Consider the following 18,782-nt stretch of genomic DNA (forward strand, 5'->3'; position numbering starts at 1 on the left):
CAGATCTCATTATGGGTGGTTGTGAGCCACCATGTGGTTGCTGGGATTTGAACTCAGGACCTTTGGAAGAGCAGTCAGTGCTCTTACCTGCTGAGCCATCTTACCAGCCCAAAGCAAAGAAATAAAATGTGAAGGTTCTATATGATATGTGCACATAAACTTTAACTACAAGAAGCCAAAATGCTTATGAGCGATATACCAGTGACATCTACTAAATGCATACTGTGTACCAACTACTAGTCTAAGAGCTGTTCAAGGTCTAGCTTAGTCATTCTTCACAATAACTCCATTGGGAAGCCTCTGTCCTGTTTTACAGGGGCTCTGGCAGGTCACATGACTTGCATAGGCATACACTTAGAGAGTACACTTAGGCCATTAGACTCCACAGTCTGTACTGCTAAAAAACCATGTGATTCTATTTCAAAAGAAATAAATGCTGTGTGTACTTGTGTGTTTTTTGAGAAAGCTAGGGAGAACTGAAATATAAAGCACCATAATAAAGTTCATGTATTTTGAAGCCCTTATATTTATTGTTGTTCTTCTTTCTGGTGAAGTAAATTTGATGTGTTGCTATAGAATCCTGCACCCCGCTCCTACACAATCCTCCTGTTCTTGGGAACTGTGGGTCCATGAATGCCACAGTGAACATGGAGGTCAGAGGAGAAAAGAACATTCTGAAGTCAGCTCTCTCTTTCCATCTTGGTTTTGAGGCAGGGTCTCTTTCTCTCTCTGCTTGCTGTATACTCCCGACCGTCTAGCCTGAAAGCTTCCAGATGATTCTTCCATCTCTCTGTCTCTCTTCTCTCCATACAAGTGCTGGAATACAGATGCAAGCCACCAGGGGCCCGACTTGCAAGTGCCTTTACCAGCCGAGCCACTTCGCTGGCCCTCCCTAGATGTGATTTTAACCAAGGATCTAGGAAGCTTTTCTCAGTTTTTCAGTTTGCACAACACCGCAACCCTCTGTAACAGTCTTCCTGGATAGTTTAGTCGTTAGAATGCACTGCATGTTTATCTATGAAAAACACAAAGGCCCTGACAGCAGAATGATCCCTTAGACATATCCGTCTGTCTGTTTGTCTATCTCTCTGCCAGCTTGCCTATCTTTCTTCTTCATGCTTGCTTTAAAAGAGAAGGACATTGGAATATGGAGTTGCTTGCAGATAGTTTCCATTGCTATCTCATTAAAACTGACTTTCTTTAAATCGTTGCTACTCACTTTTAATCCTCTCTTCCAGGCCTGTTTCTTCCCAGATCAGGGACACTGGTTTCTGAGGATGACTCACTCCTCCCTGTGTGGCCAGCTTACCTATCTGCTATCCTGATGATAGCCTCTACTGGAGACACCCCTTGAGTTCCAGAGAGCAGGGTTCCTGCCAGTCCCAGGAGCACACAGGGGCCAGCAACGCTTTACAACAAACCTCCAGATGACAGCAGTTGCTGTGACTATCATGTTAGAGAAGGAGACATCCTTCACAAAGCTTTTATGACTCACGGAAGGTCTGTTAGCCAGAGTTTAAACACAAATCTGGCAACAAAAGTGCACATTTTGGGTAATAGCTCAGGTGGTAAAGTTTTTTTGCTGTGCAACTCTGAGAATCTGAGGTGGATCTCCTGGAATCCATGTTAAAACAAAGAAAGAGAGAGAGAGAAAAAGAGAGAGAGAGGGAGGGAGGGAGGGAGGGAGGGAGGGAGGCAGGCGGGGGAGGAGAAGGAAAGGAAAGAGAAGAAAAGGAAAAGGGAAGAGCCTGGGTAGAGTGGCATGCACTTGCAATCCTGGCACTGGAGTTGGGTGTGGTGATGAAGAGATGACCTCTGGGGTTCTCTGGGAACGAGTCAGGCCTACTAGGCATGTCCCAAGCCAATGAGAGATTCTTTCTCACAAAACAATAAGGGCAGATGGTACCTGAAGAAGGATACTTGATATTGTTCTCTGGTTTAAACACACACTTGCATTCACACACATATACACATGTGTACACATACCAATTCACATGTGTACATATGCACATGGCACACACATGTACACACACAAATATCCACATATCTACATACATGCACACACATGCAGATATTTACATACATACTCACAAACATCTATACATGCATGTGTGCATACACACACACACCCTTTACACACACACCCTTCATGCACGCACGCGCACACACACACACACACACACCCTTTTTTTTACTTTATCATGACTCAAGGTGATTTAGTCAATGGAACTACTTTGATTGCTTTTTCCAAACTAGATGACATAAAGGAGGCTGTGAAGAGGAATTTCAAATTATTTAATTTCTATTTTTACATGTATATGTGTGCACATCAGATTCCCTAAAACTGGAGTTACAGGCAGTTGAAGCTACCATGTGGATGCAGGGAACAGAATCCAGGTCCCTGTAAAAACAGCAGTTGCTCTTAATCAATGAATAATCTCTCCAGGCCTAGAAGTTTTTTGTTTGTTTGTTTTGTTTTGTTTTGTTTTCTGGTTTTTCGAGACAGGGTTTCTCTGTATAGCCCTGGCTGTCCTGGAACTCACTCTGTAGACCAGGCTGTCCTCGAACTCAGAAATCCGCCTGCCTCTGCCTCCCAAGTACTGGGATTAAAGGCGTGAGCCACCACACCTAGCTAGAAGGTTATTTTTAAAAGGAAGATCTAATTCTTTTGTGATCATGAATATATCTTACTCTTTTCAAAAGGTATGTTAACAAATATGTATTTCAGGATGTGAAAAGAAATACAGTCTTATACCTCACCATTCTCCTATGAACCAACTGATGAAAGACCACCAGCATATGATCTTGACACCCATTCCAGAGCCTGGCCTGCTAAGTGTCTATCCCTTCTACGTAGTCATGGATGGAATAGAAAAGAGACACTATTAGAACAAAATAGATAGAATTTATTAAATATATGTTATGTGGGTTTTAATATCAAAGTAGAGCGTGCGTGAATGGACTCCTCATCCATTTAACAAAAATATCATTTGTTACTAAACATGAAATGATTAAATGCCACAACTTACAAAATTCTTTTTTGAGTGAGAAAGAAAAGAATCACAGCTTGAATAAATATAGTGATCTCAGCTGGTCCATTCAAGGCATAAGGCACACATTAAAATGAGGGATTAGTGAATCAGAATGCAGCTACTCTGGCACACACACACACACAAATCTCTGAACATGGCTCCCACAACCCAGCACACATTCTCCTCACCGGAGGGGAGAGCATTGCATGCTGGGAATCTTTCCTTCCAGAATCAAGTTTTCCAGGTGCCCATGCTACTGGTGCACAGGCTTCTCCGTGTGGGAGAAATACTGCTGCTAATACTTTATGGGTAAACAGAACATTTGTGCTGTAACAAAAACGACATTTTTAACTAATGGCCTTTTCCCTCCAAACCAAAATCGAGTAAAACAGAAAATAGATGGTGAAACCTGGACTTCTGCATCCATGGAAAACAAACGACGGTTGTGAGTGGCAGGGTCAGGTGGGTGTCTGAAATACTACCTCATGTACCAGCCCTTGCTGGTTCTCTCTGTCTCCGATTGCCTGAGATTCCCATTCTAGGTTACACCATGTCTTCTTCGAGGAAGCAATCGCCACCCTCTACGGACTTTTAAGTCACAGGCTTCCAGGGCCTTCCGGCATCTGCAAGAGGTGAACGACTCTGAGTGCCTAAGTCAGGGTTTTCTTTGAGGTTAACTCCAGGACTCTCGTGTACGGGGTGTAGCTCCTGGAAGGCATCGTGATTTCACGAGTCCTGCCTGTTGGGCTGAGAAAAGAGGAAAAAAAAATGGAAAATGAGATAAAATCCTACATATGTTTCATGTGGTAAGAATTCAGCACTGAAAACTGAGGACGGGGTGATTAATAATGCAGTTGTGTATTTCACAGAAACACTATAAAAAGGATTTGCCATGGACTGAATATTTGGGTTCCTGAAAATTCAGAGCTGAAATCCCACCCCTCACAATGATGACGCCAGGAAGTGATGAGGCCAGGAGGAAGGAGCCCTCATCAGTAGGATTAGTGTCCTTCCAAGACAGCTCAGAGAGCTTCAAAAGAGGACAGAGGAAGGGCAGCTATGAGCCAGAAAGCAGGTTCTAACCAGATGCTGAATCTGTTTGTGTGTTGGTCTTGGACTTTTCGGCCTCCAGCATGAGAATAAATTTGTTTGATCTTCAGCTTTTAGTTTATTTTGTTCAAATATATAACTACATTTTTCCAGCCTCCTTTGCAATTAGGTGGGCCATGTTACTAATGGGCAGAAATGATTCATACCATTTGAGGTTTAAATGGTACAACCATATATGTTATCTTACATGTTCACCTTCTCCTCTCTTTTATGTAAGGGCTTGGATGGGGAAGGTAGGTATGAGAGGACTCCAAAGCCCAAGGAAGTCACTGGTAGAAGAATCCTAGAATCCTGAAGGACCAACCCTACCTTCCTTGAACTGTGACAATGGAGATATGGAGGTGAGCCACTGAGGCTTGAAGGTACCGCAGTTACATTTCACCCCAACATCACAAAGACTGACTACACAGGAAGCACTAATTTCCCATGTCCAGTTATCCACAAAGTGGCATGGGCTGTATCAGAAGGGTGATGGGCAGGGGTGTCCCCTAGGGGACAATCATGTAGTCATTTACGTCAAGATTAAAATCTTCCATCTTGGGGAGAAGCTTATTAGACACAGGACGTGAGAAAGGAGGTAAAACCACGGAATGTTTGAAAGAGAGGTGAACATTCCATCCTCCAAGGTAGCTCCTTAAGCTCAGGAAGCAACTCAAAGGCTTCAGGAAGTCCCTGAAACTGACCAGATCTAATCATCCTCAAGCATATATAAGCAGTAAAGACAGCTAAGAGACACTCACAGATCAGCTAAACTTCCTGAGAGAAGCAGGAACCAAAGCCAGGAGTATGGTTGGTGCATGCCTTTGATCTGAGCACTCAGGAGCGAGAGGTAGGCTGATTTCTCTGCATGTTCAAGGCCAGCCTAGTCTACATAGCAAGTTCCAGGTCAGCCAGAGCTATACACCAAGATTCTATCTCAAAACAAAGCAAAATAAAAACAAAAAGAAGGGGAGGAAGAGAAGACCAGGCTAGTTGTGGAAAAAAGGCTCAGACTATCTGATCTACCTAGAAAGGACACAGTCCAACCTGCTGAGCTACCTGTAGGCTGTGCAGTGTGGTTCAGCTTTCTAGCTTTCATGAACTATTACCTATGCTGGGGTGGGCTTTTGGAAAATCATTTCTGCTCCTGTAAGTAATGCCAATAAAACTCATTGGTTCACTAACTTGTACTTTGATAGTGTCCTTACTTTGTTCTGTCATTGGTCCCCTATCTAGGTAAGTAGACATTTGCTCACACTTCCCCGGATATAGTGCCACACAATAGAAATCCAGTATGTCTTTTCCATACATTCCATTCCCCAGGCACACTGAGAACTACTGTTGCCCAGGCTCAACACACTAGTGGCAGTGTCCCCTCTCACAGTAATTTGCATCTGTGTCTATAGCTAGGTCTGAGGGTGAAGACCATGTCTCACTCATCTTTGTGACATCAGCAACTCACAAAGGCTGAGCCTGTAACTTCTGGTCCACACAGACATGAGGATGGAAACCAGAGTGAGTTTGAGGAGCAAATGGTTTCCAGTATCACTGAGCACAGACAGGAATCCCTGGAGTGTGGCACTTCAAGAAGTCCCTGGTGACCTGGATAGGTAGGTTAAGAGGACTAGCAGGGGCAGAAAACAGATGGCTTTGTGTGCCAACTCCTATGAAAATTCCATGCAACAGAAATGGTCTCCTGTGACAATATCTTAAAAGCTCATAAAATGCAGAAATATTTATAAAAGTGAACCTTCTGGGTTTGGAAAACAGGCACTCACATCCCAACCTTTCAAAAATGCAGGGGGTGGGGCATTTTATTAAGCTGATCACAAAGATGCAATAGGACTTCAAGAAAATTAAGTCATTTTAGTCACAGAACTGAAATTTGCCCGTTTGCCAAAACACAATTGGGGTCCTGCTAGTCTTTTATGATTCCACAAAGGAGCAATTTCCCTGGAGGCTGAGGGCACTAACAGAACCAAAAATAAACAAACAAAATAAAAACAAAACAAAAAAATAGGAAAGAAAAACAAAACACCAAAGCTTTGGCAAAGATCTACTTTATATTTTGATCTCTCTACAACAGAAACAGGAAAATACAAGCCTTTAAAGCACTTACTACGTGCAGGGTACTAATGGACATGGGAATATCTGCCGCCAAATTTCACCTACTAAGGTATAATTGAAGGGGTTGGAGAGATGGCTTAGCAGTTAAGAGCACTTGCTGCTCTTGCAGAGGACCCAGGCTCAGTTCTCAGCATCTACCTGGTGACTTATAACTAGTATCTATAGTTCTAGGGGATCTGATACCCTCTTCTGGCCTCCACAGGTACCAAGCATGCATGTGGTACACGCATATGTAGGCAAGACATAAATAAAATAAAATAAAATAAAATAGAATAGATATATCCAAAAAATTAAAAGAGGGGTGAGTGGATGCTGGAGAGATGGCTCTGAAGTTAAAAGCAATGACTGCTCTTCCAGAGGTTCTAAGTTCAATTCCCAGCAACCACATGGTGGCTCACAACCATTTATATGGGGATCTGATGTCCTCTTGTGGTGTGTCTAAAGACAGCTACAGTATACTCATATAAAATAAATAAATCTTTTTAAAAAATTCTTTTAAAAAGTAAATCTAATTTTTTAAAAAAGAGTTTACTGGAAACCAGGTTGCAATTCACTAAGGGGAGGCAGAAGAAAGAAGTCTCATTTTTATTTTTTTCTGTGCTCAGAGACCAGATGACCTTAATCATTCTCAATGACTAATTAATATGTATCATACTTTTCAAACTAATCTCAAAAAACAAAACAAAAACTGGTATTTAAAACCCTTGAATTGAACTACAGAGAGTCAAAACCAGATGTGTTTAAAACCCTTGAACTCACAGTGAGTCATGTCCCATGTTCTTGTTCTGTGATGAGACCCTTGCTCACTAGAAACAAATGCAACGAGAAGATGAGACAGAGGAGAAGAGGAGGGACAGGAAACTGTGACAAGGAGGGAAGATGGGTGTCGGTCAGACTAGAGAGAGCAAGGAACTGCAACTTCTGAGGATGTCAGGAAGGCGAGTGATAGCACAGGTGAGCAATCATGGCTGAGATATGGTTGTCCTGGGGTCATAGAAAAATGGAGGAAACACCCAGATTCTGAACATTCAAGGGCCTGGGCTGGGGGCCCTGTGTTTGTTAGCTGTCTACATGGAGGCAACCTTTGGAGCTGTTGTATAGGAACAACCTCCCAGCCAAACAGCTGCTGCCTTCACAAGTTCGGCTGTGTCTGCTGGCACGGGGTCATCACAACTGGGCTGGGTAAGGAGAGGAGAGCAAGGAGGATCATGGGAGCAGGGAGGATCATGGGACCTTCACCTGAGCATCCAACCGTTTTATTTTGTAACCAGCTATATGGCTTGGGAAAGCTAGGGGAAGGAGGCTCTATTTGTGTGGCTGTAGGGAAAGCTATTGCGCATGCCGAGTGATGGCTTTCTAGTGTTGCTGGTTGGGGTCACCCATGTTTCTATCAGTAAACCCCCAACCATGCTCTGTAAGTAAGTGCAACAAACTCATTGGTCCCCCAGGGGGAACTTTGGTGGAATAGAACTTTGGATTGCCATTGGAAACTTCTGTGTGGGGGATGTGTATCTGTAACCTAGTAACCCCCAAAGAAGAGAAAATTCCCAAAGCAGAAGAACTACCAAATTGCCCTTCCTTCCTTCCTTCCTTCCTTCCTTCCTTCCTTCCTTCCTTCCTTCCTTCCTTCCTTCCTTCCTTCTTTTCTTTAATTTTGATTTTGGTTTTAAAAGCAGGTCTCATTATGTGACCTCACTTCAATCCTACTGCCTCAGCCTCTCCAGTCAAATTTCCTTTTCAGGGTGAGACATGAAGACTCCAAGAATGCAGAATTTTCTCAAAGCCACTCAAAATGCAATTGGCAGACCCAAGAAACAGATCCAAGATCTAATACACAGCAGGTATCTTAGCCACTTTTAAAAACTGCCTGTGGAGAACAGGCTGAAGATACTTAGTCTGGAAATCCTCTATAGATGACCAGACACCAGCTGTAGGATTCCAGAGGCCAGAGGTTTTAAGGAATGAGGCCTTGTGTCCCAGAAAGGCTCAGCCACAGGAGGGAGGGGGAGGGAACGGCAACACTGGGGACTGGTACAGTGTTTGCAGATACTCTAAGGACAGCAAGGTGCCATGAGAGAAGATGGAGGGCAGGCCAGGAGGATGAGAGAGCGAGGGAGGAGCGTCCTCTAAAAGGAAGGGCAAGCATTGCTCCGCCATGGAAGAACATAGGGAAACAGTACTACACAGGGATGAATCGAGTACCTAGTCCACAGTCACCTCTCAGAGCATGTCTTAGGGACAGTGACTTGGAAAAGGGACGGAGCCTTCTGCTGGCACGCTTGACAAATGTGAGCAACGAAACACAAGCCAGTGCAGCTTCTTCTAAGTCCTCTGCTGAATGAGCAGATGAGCAGACCCCGTTATAACACAGGCTGGCTCCCTAAATCCCCACATGCTATAGACCACTTGCGTATTCCTCCGAAGAATACTTATTGAGCATCAACTGAATCCCAGATTCTACAGTCTGGATGCTCGCTTCTGAAAGAGCCCAGGAATCAAAGGACTGGTCCTATTAGGGTGCTGCTAGAAGGTGGTGGGAGGGACCCATAGGAGGCGTGACCTCACAGGAGTCTTAGGTAATGGTGGGGGGTAGGGTCCTGTGGGGGTGTGGAACCCTAGTCTAAGTTATTCTATTTCTGCTTCCCGAATCATGCTATAGATGACAGGTTTTGCTCCAGCATGCAGTGCCCTCTCCAAAAGATCTTGGAATAAATTAAGTCAACAACAATACATATTTCTCTTTCTATTTCACCTCAGGTAGTACATTATAGTAGCAATCAGGCAACTAATACCTTAGACCAGGGGGAGCAACTCTGGATCCCCATTTCCAGGAATTCATAATGCTGGCAGGAAAGAGAACAGTGGGAAGGGGTACTGTCTTAGTCAGGGTTTCTATTCCTGCACAACACCATGACCAAGAAGCAAGTTGGGGAGGAAAGGGTTTATTCGGCTTACACTTCCATACTGCTGTTGATCACCAAAGGATTCAAGACTGGAACTCAAGCAGGTCAGGAAGCAGGAGCTGATGCAGAATCCATGGAGGGATGTTCCTTATTGGCTTGCTTTCCCTGGCTTGCTCAGCCTGCTCTCTTATAGAATCCAAGACTACCAGCCCAGAGATGGTCCCACCCACAAGGGGCCTCTCCCCCTTGATCACTAATTGAGAAAATGCCCCACAGCTGGATCTCATGGAGGCATTTCCCCAACTNAAGCTCCTTTCTCTGTGATAACTCCAGCTGTGTCAAGTTGACACAAAACTAGCCAGTACAGGTACCTTGGGGGTTAATGCCATTATGACTAAGGAAGAGGTCATTGCAAGTTTGTTACTTGTGAATTACACTCTAGGGGCAGCAGCGAGCACTGGACCCCTGCAGGTGTGGGAAGTGAGTGGGCGAGCTCCTGCCCCTCACTGTGAGAGCCTGTGGTGCCCAGAACACACAAGGATGGCTGTTGTGTCCCAGCCAACAGAGCTCTGGTATGCACGCCTCAGGGCTTCCACTTTACACAGGGTCTGGAGGATCTGAGGCCACTGAGGGTTTAACTGAGGAGGCCCATGCAACACTGAAGCACTATATATCTGACCAGGCTACCAGTCAGATAAAACTACCTATAAAATTAAGTTGACAAAATCACCTTAGTAAACCCAAACTCATTTATATTGGATACAGTGTGTTTTACATCTAAAAACCAGTCTTGGGGTTTAGCTAATTGCAATAGTGGCTATTCTTTTTTTAATTATCTGTATTTGTGTTTGTATCAGAGTTTGTACACATGAGAGCAGTATTTGCCGAGGCTGGACAAGGTTGGTTAGAACTGTAGTGAGGTCCAGTATGGTGGTGCACGCCTTTAATCCCAGTGGGAGGCAGAGGCAGGCGGATTTCTGAGTTCAAGGCCAGCCTGGTCTACAGAATGAGTTCCAGGACAGCCAGGGCTATACAGAGAAACCCTGTCTCGAACCCCCCCCCCCAAAAAAAAAGAACTGCAGTGAGAGGCAGCTGTGAGCCACACCCAACATGGGTGCTAGGACCCAGCCTCTGCCAGAGCAGGAAGTGCTCTGATCTGCTGAGCCACCCCTCCAGCCCCCTACTGGCTATGGCTCACTACATTACCTGCTTGTCTTTTCATCTAATCCTCACACAACACACATGATAGTTCATGACTATCATCCCCTTTCCCATTTGGAGGATGAATGTTTCAGAGTCATCAACCTACCCAAGGCTGAGGTCAGCTAGTAGCTGGCAGGGCAGGGCAGGGCATCTAGGTGCCCTAACTGGTCCTCTGTGCTACACTGCTGAGCTTTTTGTGGTAGGAGAATGAACAGAGACTACTTCTGTGTCACTGAGGCTAAATTCAATAATGTTCTGATCAAAAACATTGTGGAGGAGGCTGTATTAAAAAAAAAAAAAAAAAACAAAAACAAAAACGAAAAACAAAACATTCTGAGCCAGGTGTGGTGGAAGGCAGAGACAGCAGGATCAGGAATCCTCAGCTACATATAATGAGCTCAAAACCAGCAGGGGACCCATGATCACCTGTCTTAATGAAACCAATATATAAGTAAAATAAGGAAATAAAAGAAGTAAAACAAAATAATTAAAAACAACTTAAATATAAAAATATTCTGGAAAACCTCAAGGAAGATTTTCCTTTCTAGGACTAAGTTAGAAGTCCACATAAGAAAAAGACTTTTCTCAGGACGCGCCTAACACAGCCTGGCAACCTAGTGCTTTTTCCCTTCCCTCCAGGGTGTGTGTCTATATGCGTATGGGCATGCGGGGTGCCAAGGTGTACACATGGAGGTCAGAGGCTCCTTCCACAACGTGAGACTCAGGGATCAAACTCGCGTCCTTGGGTTAGAGGCCAGCAGCTTCCCCCACTGCGCCATCTCACCAGCCCAGCCACCCTCAACTTCCTGAGTCACTTTCAGGTACAAATGGCAATACCCAGCCTTAGAAACTCGGTCCCCCACCCCCACCCCCCGGCTGTGAGACTTCCAGAAAGGAGAGTTGTTGTCTTGTCTGGACCTCAGATTTGCTTCCTTCGAAACGTAGGGGTTCCGATCTGTTTTTGCCCACAGGCTTCTATTTAAGTCAGACTTACTTAGACTCCAACATTCAAAATTAAGTGCTGGCTTAGTTTAGTTGGAGCTAAGAAGGCTATGGAGAGGGGAGATGCTCCCCAGAGAGCACCACAATAATCCTCCTCCCCCACCATCCTCCACAGTCTCCCCAGAAACCCCCCCTACAACAGGGCAAAGTCTTTGTAAGAAGCCCAGTGGAAACCCTGCCTCGGGATAGCTCAGAAGCCCCTCTTCCCACCTCTCTGACCTGGGGGTGCTTTTCACATAGTAGGCACTTCATAAATATTTGAGAGGAAACGGGTGAAATATTATTCTGCCCTTTCGGAAATGTGGTTATGTAGCTTTCATTTCCTCCGCTGACTGACCTAAGCAGTTAAACCGCCACAATGGATCCTGAGGGAAACCCAAATGCTACATTTATGGAAAAGCTGCCTTTCGATTCTGACATGCCTTCCAGGTTCACTGCGGCCATAAGTTAAGGCTCTGTCAGCACTTCCATTATGAAAACTGTTTTGTGGTTTCATAACGTAGCCATAATAAGTTTGCCTCCGGCTATCCTTGGGTGTACAAATTGAAAAGCTTGTTTTAAGCCAAAATGTGGGAATCAGAAAACAAACAATTTATTGGTTTCAGACATGGTTTTGTGCCCGTCTTGGCCAAACAAGATTTACGATGTGGGGAAACAGAATGAGCTGAGACACTTGGTTTCTGAAAAGCCTGAGAAAGAGGGAAATGGCCAAATTACTCATATTTCAAAAGGGTCCCCACACAATCAGTCATTCTTTTGCTTATATTTTCATCAAGTAAATTGTGTCTTACGTTGATGCTGAATCTACTTCATGCATTCCTTTCTTCTTCTTCTTCTTCTTCTTCTTCTTCTTCTTCTTCTTCTTCTTCTTCTTCTTCTTCTTCTTCTTCTTCTTCTTCTTCTTCTTCTTCTTCTTNTCTTCTTCTTCTTCTTCTTCTTCTTCTTCTTCTTCTTCTTCTTCTTCTTCTTCTTCTTCTTCTTCTTCTTCTTCTTCTTCTTTTGGTTTATTTTCGAGACAGGGTTTCTCTGTATAGCCCTGGCTGTCCTGGAACTCACTTTGTAGACCCGGCTGGCCTCAAACTCAGAAATCCGCCTGCCTTTGCCTCCCGAGTGCTGGGATTAAAGGCGTGTGCTACCACGCCCGGCTCTTCTTCTTCTTTTTTTTAATTCTACTAGAGTAGTATAACTGCCTGTTTACCTGGACATCAGAAAACTGACAGAGAACATTCAACAATGCTGCTAGTGAGTTCCTCAGACGGTAGCAAGTGGCTAGATTTAATCAATAAAAACCCATCAGTCACAGATTTGAAAGTAGAAAAATGAAGTCTCACCATACCACATTAGTGATGCTGGAGACTTGGTAAAGCTGCTGACTTTTCAGACGGGGAGGCCAAGGCCTCAGCATAGAAAGAACTCCTAGATGCCAGGCTACAGGTGGTTAACAGGACCAGACCCAGGCATTCCACATCCTATCTGGGCAATCAGCTGGTCACTCCTTCCCACCAGATGTCACTATGAAAGGTCCCAGGATCCGACATATTTTCTGGACGACTGTTGCCTAACACAGTACAATACACGCAAGTGCATACGCCTATAACAAGAGTCCTTTCTTGTTCTCACTTCATGACTTTGAAGCCCTTAATCACAAGCCACAGGGCATTCATTATTATTTCTCATCCTCTGGGCTGAGCACAGTTGAGCACCTCGCCATGACAAGCTTGTTCCAATTAGAGTCTGGACACTAAATCACAGGTTCAGCTTTCATTCAGCAGGATGCAGACCTCCGTGTGAGAAGCTGAACAATGAGCAATAGTTCAGCCTAGTAGCGAAGCTGGGTGGTGAAAGGTAGGGTTATAGTCTATCTTAAGGTTATCATCTGCAGTTGACCAAAGCAACTTAGATAGGAAAGGGTTTATTTGGCTTACACTTCTATAGCACTGTTGATCATCAAAGGAAGTCAGGACAGGAACTCAAACAGGTCAAGAATCTGGAGGAAGGAGCTAATGCAGAGGCTGTGGAAGAGTGCTGCTTACTGACTTGCTCTCTCTGGCTTGCTCAGTCTGCTTCCTTACAGAACCCAGGACCATGAGCCCAGGGATGGCCCTATTCACAATCCACTGGGTTCCCTCTATCCCCATCAATCACTAATTAAGAAAATGCCCTATGGGCTTGCCTACCGACAGATCTTCTGAGGGTATTTTTCTCAACTGAGTCTCCCTCTTCTCAGATGAGACCAGCTTGGGTCAGGTGGATCTAAAACTAGCCAGCACACAGTCTAGGATCATTATAATGGACCAGATTCGAACCGGACGTTTGAACTTACTCAGCTATGGTACTAAGGAATAGATGACTTCTGTTCCTCATTTGGATGCTCCCCTTTAAGGTACCCAGCACACCCAGGTTATTAACGCCTTCCTATATCCTGTCCCCCCTTCATACTTTACTCTCAGGCAGGAATAAATCTTGTTTCTCTCTGTAACCTGGTTATCTGGAACAGTCTGCAGAACGAATGAATGAATGGATGAATGAGCAAAGGCAAGCAGTAACTGATAGCTATGGCTTCCTCGGTTTCTTGTTCACTGTCTCCTCCACCTCTCACAATTCTTCCATCTACTCAGAAGTCACCACTTAACTTTAAAGCTGCACTTTTCATAGGAAGAATTCGATTCTGTTCATCACTGCCCATGAAAATATTTTTCTTACGTCAAAGAAGGAATTTTTTTTTTTTTTTTTTTGGTCAGAAAAACAGGAAATTCCTAAATACCTGGGTAGAAGATCACACCCCACTCCAATTTCTCTCGTTTCCACTTCAGTCTTGGGCTGGGTTTCTGTCAAATAGTCCAACCTGCTTTGTAGTTCATTATTCTAGAATCGAGAAGAAAGTAGATTTAGTAAATCAAGCCTATAGCACCGACCCACATCACAAGGTGTGCCTTACAGAGTCGATGTCAATGCCATCATTATGCAAAGCCCTCCATAGGTATGCACACATGCACACCATGTTGTGCATAAATGAAAATAACATGCTTGCTTGTAATGCTATAGCATTATCTGCTTCTTTCAATCAACAATTTGTTGTAGTGATAATGAGATGGCTCAGTGTGTAAGGTGACTGCAGCCAAGGCTGATGACCTGAGTTTGAACCCCAGGACCCACATGGTGGAAGGAGAGATCTGACTCCTACAAATTGTCTTCTGACCTGAATATGAGTTCTTGTTTGTGAACATCACGTGTGCGCATAGATACACATTCATTCATTCTCTCTCTCTCTCTCTCTCTCTCTCTCTCTCTCTCTCTCTCTCTCATCATTCCAATGTGTTGTAGATGTCTCCCCAAATTTACTAGTTTTCTTTCTGTGTCAACAAACTACATTAGCCAAGTCACAGTATCCCATTGTATGGATATATAGTACTTATTTAACCAGTCTTATACGATGGGCAGTTAGATATTTATCACATTTTTTTGGCATTATAAATAAGGTGCAAGTCAACTTTTAACACTCCCTTACTAAGCTATAAAATGAGTAAGTCCATTAATTTAATTTAGTGGGAAATGCCTCTATAGCTGAATAATTAGTATTTCATAGGTGTGGAAAAATTCAGAATCTCAAACATATAAACTAGAATGAGCTCCTTGGGATTAAAATTAGCATTCTGTATACTTCTCATGATTTTTTTTTTAAAAGCTGGCGCCAAACATTGCATAAGCTAATGATTAGATGCCCAGGAGTTGGACATGTGCCCCACAGGGAAGAGGAAGGACAAAGGGACAAGAAAGCTGAGGATGAGGCTGCTGGCTCAGCTCCTTTCTGGATCCAGGGGGTCTAGCACCCTCTGCTGCCCTCCAAAGGGTGTTAGATTCCCCTGGAGCTGAAGTTATAGGCAGCAGTGAACTGTCTGATATGGGTGCTGGGAACCAAACCCAAGTCCTTGCAAGAGTAGCGAGTGCTCTTAACTGCCGAACCGCCTCTCCAGCTCCGTAATTGATTTTTTAAAAACAAGTTCTTTTATGTATTTTTTGGTAACGATAGACTCAATTTTAAAACCATAAAGGTCCTACCTATTATTTTGGCTGAATTCTTGAAACTGACTTTATGAGTAACACATATAAGATATAATTTACTGAATAAATGTATAAATACAATGTGCTTTAAAAAGATAACCAGAAAACCTTCACAGTATTTCTCTCTATCTCTTTTTTTTTAAGTTTGAGCTGAGCTGAAGCACGGGTCCCAGATACTGAATGCCACATGGAATTTTAAAAGTCCTACGGAAGGGGCTGGAACAAAGGATCACCAGTTAAGAGTATCGTCTGCTCTTATAGAGGACCCAGCTGTGGTTCCCTCACCCACATGGGCAGCTAACTACTGTCTGTAACTCCAGGTCTACAAGATCCAATGCCTTCTTCTGGCCTTCTGGGAACTGCATACATATGGTGCCTAGACAGGAATGCAGGCAAATCATTCATACACATAAAAATAAATAAACCTTAAAAAAGGAAGGGTTAAAAAATCCCAGGGAAACAGGGTTACTCAGTCTGAAGGGATTTAGGTTGCTACTCAGCAGTCCCCTCTGAATGAGAAATACCAGGGAGCCGTTGTGTAAAACCTCGCTCTGCATGAGGTTCCGAGACATGGAAACAGTGTAAGGAGAGACCATGTGCCCACCATGCCCTAGCAACTGATGAGCTATGACAGACCTACAGTCACACTCTGTCACCAATAGAGAGAGAGAGAGAGAGAGAGAGAGAGAGAGAGAGAGAGAGAGAGAGAGAGAGAGAGAGATGTTGGCTTACTGGGACAGGGTACATTCTTCTGGACTCTATAAGGAAAGAGAAAAGCCAAAGAGGTCTTTCTTGATAACAACTCCAGTCCTCATGGCCTGTTCCTCTCTAGTGCAAAGACTTTAGTCCTGAAGGTTTCATGGACTAACCAGGATGAGGATATATCAACAGGGGACATAAGAGATGGAAATTTGCCTGGACTGGCACACAGGGAAGGGTGAACAAGTGGCCCCCAAATGTTTTATTTCACGGGCATTCTGTGTCTAATATCAAATGTCCCAGAGATGTACAGAAGTTAAAAATTAATACTCATAAAAACTGAATGGGATCAGTTTTAAATAGCGTTTATCTTCTGTATATCTGATAGTGTAGGGGAAGGCAGTGGTCAGAGAAAGGAAAACAGAACGGTGTGCATCCCTGCTGATCTCGGTCTTCCTAGGGTACAGATAACTAAGCAGAACTAACAACAATGTGATAACATTATAAAATATCCACAAAGTATTAGAGTGAACCCAGAAGGGGATATGTCAGAGTCAGGAGAGGGAATGAAGCCACCAGACAGAGTTAGAAAAAGCAAGGGAATGGCTACCCATGTTGGACAGCTTCACAGCCACAGGCAATTTCAGCTCCAGGAGAACGGACACCCTCTTTGGGCCAAGAAAGGGAGCCTTAAACCTCCAAGACTGGGCTGGCAAAATGGCTCAGCCAGTAAGAGCACTGACTGCTCTTCCAAAGGTCCTGAGTTCGAATCCCAGCAACCACATGGTGGCTTACAACCACTCATAATGAGGTCTGACGCCCTCTTCTGGCATGTCTGCAGACAGCTACAGTATACTTATGTATAATAATAAATAAATCTTTGGGGTGGAGTGAATGGGATTGACCGGAGCAAGCAGAGGTCCTAAAAATTCAATTCCCAACAACCACATGAAGGCTCACAACCATCTGTTCAGCTGTACCCATATACATAAAATAAATAAATAAATAAATCTTAAAAAGGAAAAAAACCTCCAAGACTGAAACAAATGGAAAGATGAGACCCAGTGCAGGGATTGTTGGGGACCCCAGATTGTGTTCTGGATTCAGTAGCGGTCTCTCGTAGACCTATGAGACATGCCCATGAGGGGTGAACTAAAGAAGTATGAATCCGAGTGGTAAGGAAGACAACTTCATTCACTTTTAGGGTGAAGATCCTCACTGTTTTAGAACAATGGGTCAGAACTGAAGTCAGCGGTTCTTAACCTTCCTAATGCTGCAACCCTTTAATTAAAGTTCTTCATGTTGTGTTAACCCCCAACCATAACATTATTTTCCTTGATACTTCATAACTGTAATTTTGCTACTGCTATGAATCATGATGTAAATATCCATGCTTTCTGATAGACTTAGGTAAACCCCATGGAAAGATCATGGGGTCGAGACCCCAGGTTGAGAACCTCTCATCTACAGTCTCCACATGAAAGATAAAGGGTTCACAATGCCCAGCTTAGTATCCAAAGTCACATAGCACGGGAAAAGTCAGCAAGATGTGACCTGTTCATAGAGGAACTGTGATGGACAGACAAGAGTCCTGATGGATAGACAAGAGTCCTGATGCCACTGATGCTAAGCTTTGCAGGTGAGGATCTGAATGTTTCCATCATAATTATGATCAAGAGACAATAGAAAAAAATGCTCACAGGTAATGAACTAGTAAAGAACTAATAAAGAAGAGCCATGAAAGATTCAACTGGAAATTTTAGAATAGAGAAGTACAACATTTATTATTATTATTATTATTATTATTACTATTATATCATATTCATATACTTTATATACTATAAATAACATAGTATTAACATAACAATTATTAATGATAATTATTAATAGTAACCTTAGGTAGACTTAGGGAAAGCATAGAGATGGCAAAGGAAGGAATCAATACATCTAAAGGTACATTAATAGAAATTATCCAATTAAAAGAAGTTAGGGCTGGGGACATGGCTCAGTGGGTCAAGTATTTGCATTACAAGCAAGAAGACCTGAGTTTGGTCCCTAGGACCCATCTGTTAAAGGCCAGGGCTAGGAAAAAGATATGGGGGAAGCTTGGGGGCTCACCAGCCGGCTAATCTTGATGAATCAGTGAGATCAAGGATCTCCTGGGTCACTGAAAATCCCTGTCTTAAAAATTAAAATACACCGAAGGGAACTGGAGGAAGGTGTCCAACATGGGTGCATACATGCACCAGTATGTGAGTGTGCCTGTGTGCGTGCATGTGTGCGCATGTGTGTGTGTGTGTGTGTGTGTGTATGTGCACATGTGCCAGCTGTTAAAGGCCTAATGCTACTGCCCAAACCACAGAAAGGAAGGCAAAGAAAATAAAGGCAGCAAAATTAAAACCCAGCAAGGAAACACAAACTTCCAATCCCAGAACACTGAGGGCAGAGACAAGGAATCAGAAGTTCAAGACCATCCTCGGCTATACGAGTTCGAGGCCATCCTGGGCTACATGAAACCCTGCCTCAGAGTAGGAAATAATCCAAAGTCATCTTGTGATAGAAAAGTAGGGTGACTGTAAGATATGTTAACATTCCGTTGATTTTTGGACCAGGAAGCATTTCTAAGGCATGTAGCTTACTGTGTCCTAATTGCATGCCTGTTTGT

The 18,782-nt window shown here is 43.7% G+C and overlaps 1 protein-coding gene across 1 annotated transcript in view; it reads right to left on the minus strand.

Moving 5' to 3' along the window:
* Positions 1–2,888: 2,888 nt before the first annotated feature.
* The window catches only part of Myzap (myocardial zonula adherens protein), an 86,961-nt gene continuing 71,067 nt past the window's right edge, over positions 2,889–18,782 (minus strand). Inside the window, exons 12-13 of the mRNA XM_021206528.2 lie at positions 14,121–14,221; positions 2,889–3,779 (exon numbers count right to left, since the gene is read on the minus strand). Of these exons, the coding sequence (XP_021062187.1) occupies positions 3,683–3,779; positions 14,121–14,221 (198 nt within the window). The 3' untranslated portion in view covers positions 2,889–3,682. The remainder of the gene's footprint in view (positions 3,780–14,120; positions 14,222–18,782) is intronic.

Source organism: Mus pahari, chromosome 10, assembly GCF_900095145.1.
Source record: "Mus pahari chromosome 10, PAHARI_EIJ_v1.1, whole genome shotgun sequence".
Taxonomy (NCBI): domain Eukaryota; kingdom Metazoa; phylum Chordata; class Mammalia; order Rodentia; family Muridae; genus Mus; species Mus pahari.